Genomic DNA, 3,295 nt, shown 5'->3' on the forward strand with positions numbered 1-3,295 from the left:
TTTTTTAAAATTTTTTATACAATTATTTTTAATTCTAAAAAAAAGTAAAATATTCACAAATTGGTGTATATAAATATATCATTATTCTAAAATAAATTATGAACAATATATAATACAATAAAAAATGGAAAGTATGGGAGTCAAAAGGAATATTTGTACAATACCTACAATGGAGGTTTATAGAGTCTTAGAAATATAACCATTAGTATTATTTTTTTTCATTAGCGTAAGCCTTTGAAATGAGTGGTATCATGACATAGTATTAGAGTTTTAGATCTGAATAAATATTATAGATGATGTTCATTTTGTAATTCATATAGTCCATTATACACATTGTATAAATAAGCCATTAGCTCCCTAACAAGACTCATAAAAAAATATTATATACATCTTTGTTATATATTCTTCATTGTTTCATTTTTAGTATATATATATATATATATATATATATATATATATATATATATATATAATATATATATATATATATATATATATCAATGCAAAGTTAAACACACATACATAATTTGTTTTTTTCCTACTTACTCTCTCCTGTATTAAGTGTGACAGTTAGAGTCTTAGAGATAAAGGCCAAAAAGTTGTTTTAAAAAAATAGATGGTTTAATCTATATATAGAGAGATGACACTAATTAGTAGGATAAAGATATGTTATTATCTTACATTACTTACACTTATTTTCTTGTGTCCTGTGTCTATGATCCTCTTCTCTTTGGTTGTCCATGGCTTCCAACACCTTCTCCCCTAGACGAAAACATCGCAACTCAGCACTCACCTCCGCCTTGCACCGCGGCATCGTTCTCAGCAATAATACTAAACACTACTCCTCCGTCTACACTTCCTCCGTGAATTTCGGACGACGTTTCCCAAACACCGATATCACGGCTAGGAAGCTCGCTGCTGCGTTGTGGCAGTTGCGCTTCATGGATGTATCCAATCACGCCGTTGCTTCCTCCATTCCCGAGGTATTTTAAATTTTCTAATAATTTTTAACTATTAACTTTATATACACATAGACAAATGTAAGTGAGGGAGAAATGTTGAAATTAGTCGCAAATCAAAGAAAATAAGGGAGAGTAAGGAGTTTATAAGAGAGGTTTTGAGTTATATGCGGTGTCTTTTTATCTATATTATTATTTGCTCATTGTGTCATGATTGTTTTGGTTTCAGCTAAGCAACAATAAAGGAAGTGCCACAAAAGATTCTCTAGAAAACAAGCCAATAACTGTCTTACGTTCAAGAAATGGACTTATGCGTGAAGTACGAACAAAGTTGTCTATTCTTTTTTAACGAGGAGTGTTAAAGCCAGCAATTTTTATGATTTATAGTCATTAATAATGCTTTTAATGATGTGAGATTTTATTCAATGGTGTGAGATTACTCACTTTTCTTTTGATGGTTATATGTTGGATAGAATTTAATAAAGTTACTACTCCTTAGACTTTTTCCTCTCTAATTGTCACTGTCATTTTCCAAAGTCGTTTGATTCTATTCCTAACCGATTGTTATTCTCAGCTCTTATCCCCTATGCAACACCTCAAACGTTCAGAACAGGATGCAACATTAATAGGTGATTCCGACTCAATTGTTACCACGCTAGTAGAAGAACTGCATCGAGCTCAAAGGTCCATCGTTAAGCTTAAAGCTGCACAAAAATCGTCTCTGGAGAATATCCAAGAGGAACGACAGAAGATTCGAGCAGCGGTGGATGACTTGAAGGAGAAGTTAGCCAGGGAAAGAAGGAGGGGGATGAGGATGGAGTCGTTAAATGAGAAACTGACACAAAAACTTGCTGAAGCCAGGTTATGTTGGAAGCAATTCATGGCGAGATATGAAGAAGAAAAGAAAGAAAGAAAAGAAGAGAGGGCTAAGCTTGAAGAAAGATATAATGAGATGGTCCATCTGATTGGTTGTATGAACATGTTCTTGGAATCAAGAGGGGCGAATTCTGTTGAACTCAGCAAATTAGATAAAGCGAATAGTCCCTCTAGTGATCATGAAAAGAGAGACGGTAGGTTGAGACATGGTGGAGGAGTAAGCATGAAGATGAATCCACATGTAACACGTGAGATAAAAGGATGCATAGAATGGCCTATAGGAATTCCTAAACCCACTTGCAAGCCTATACCTTTGGAACAAAGAGTTAGAACTCAGAAATCTCAGATACAAAATATACTTAGGTCAAAGTCTTAATTCATTAGAAGGAATTACATTGTTTTTAGCTATCACCTACCATTGATATTTAAAAATATAGAATAAGATATCTTGTTAAATTATTTGATTAAAGAAATTGAAGTAATATTAAAGTGATAATCAAAATAAATAAATTTTAATATCTTTTAATATTTTTTTAATTAATTATATTGTGATTTTGTTTATTGTATAATATATTTTTAAGAGAGTTATTCGGATAAAAATATTTAAAATATTTTTTTAAAAATATTTTTTAGTAATTAAAATTTAACATGTGTAATCGATTAAATCGTGTTGTTTTTGTTAAAATTAGGTTAGACAAATTGATTTGACCGAAAAAATAGTGAATTAAATCTTGAATTTGACTAAATTAATATTATTTTTTATCGAAAATAACTACAATATTCTCATTATAGAAAATGACTAAAATACTCTGATCCCATTATATATATATATATATATATATATATATATATATATATATATATTAATTTTGAGAATCCTAAATTTTAGTCATTTTATATAATAAGGATATTGTAGTTATCTTTTATAAAAATAATATTAATTTAGACCAATTCAAAATTTAATTTGTCATTTTTTCGATTAAATTAATTTGTTTAGTCTAATTTTAATAAAAATAACATGATTTAATCGATTATATGTATTAAATTTTAATTACTAAAAAACATATTTAAAAAAAGAAATTTTAAACATTTTTATCTAAAGGACTCCCATTTTTATTAAACAATAATCTTTCAAACATAATAAAAAATTAACTCAATTTAAATTATCTTATTTAGTAATTTATTAATTATCATTATAAATAATTGTATACTTTTAGATATTATAAATATATAATTATAAATATTATATATAAAATTATAAACATTATATTATATAAGATAATTTTAAATATTTTTTACCTCGCATTATGGATTCATAAATAATGTTACACCTTCTCGGTAATGTTTTTACCTTTGAATTGGTTGAGTGTACAAAAATAAATATTCTTTTTCAACGGATGTAATTTTAATTGCATAAGATATTAAGCTTAATTAATCTATCACAGAAGTTAGAAAACTGG

The 3,295-nt window shown here is 27.8% G+C and overlaps 1 protein-coding gene across 1 annotated transcript; it reads left to right on the plus strand.

The window, feature by feature from the left end:
* The first annotated feature begins 506 nt into the window (after positions 1-506).
* LOC112794163 (uncharacterized) lies at positions 507-2,305 on the plus strand. Its single transcript, XM_025836283.3, has 3 exons — positions 507-983; positions 1,189-1,278; positions 1,534-2,305. Exons 1-3 carry the CDS (start codon positions 741-743, stop codon positions 2,209-2,211), a joined length of 1,011 nt encoding a protein of 336 aa, XP_025692068.2. The 5' UTR covers positions 507-740; the 3' UTR covers positions 2,212-2,305.
* The last annotated feature ends 990 nt before the right edge of the window (positions 2,306-3,295 follow it).

Source organism: Arachis hypogaea, chromosome 4 (assembly GCF_003086295.3).
Source record: "Arachis hypogaea cultivar Tifrunner chromosome 4, arahy.Tifrunner.gnm2.J5K5, whole genome shotgun sequence".
NCBI classification, from domain to species: domain Eukaryota; kingdom Viridiplantae; phylum Streptophyta; class Magnoliopsida; order Fabales; family Fabaceae; genus Arachis; species Arachis hypogaea.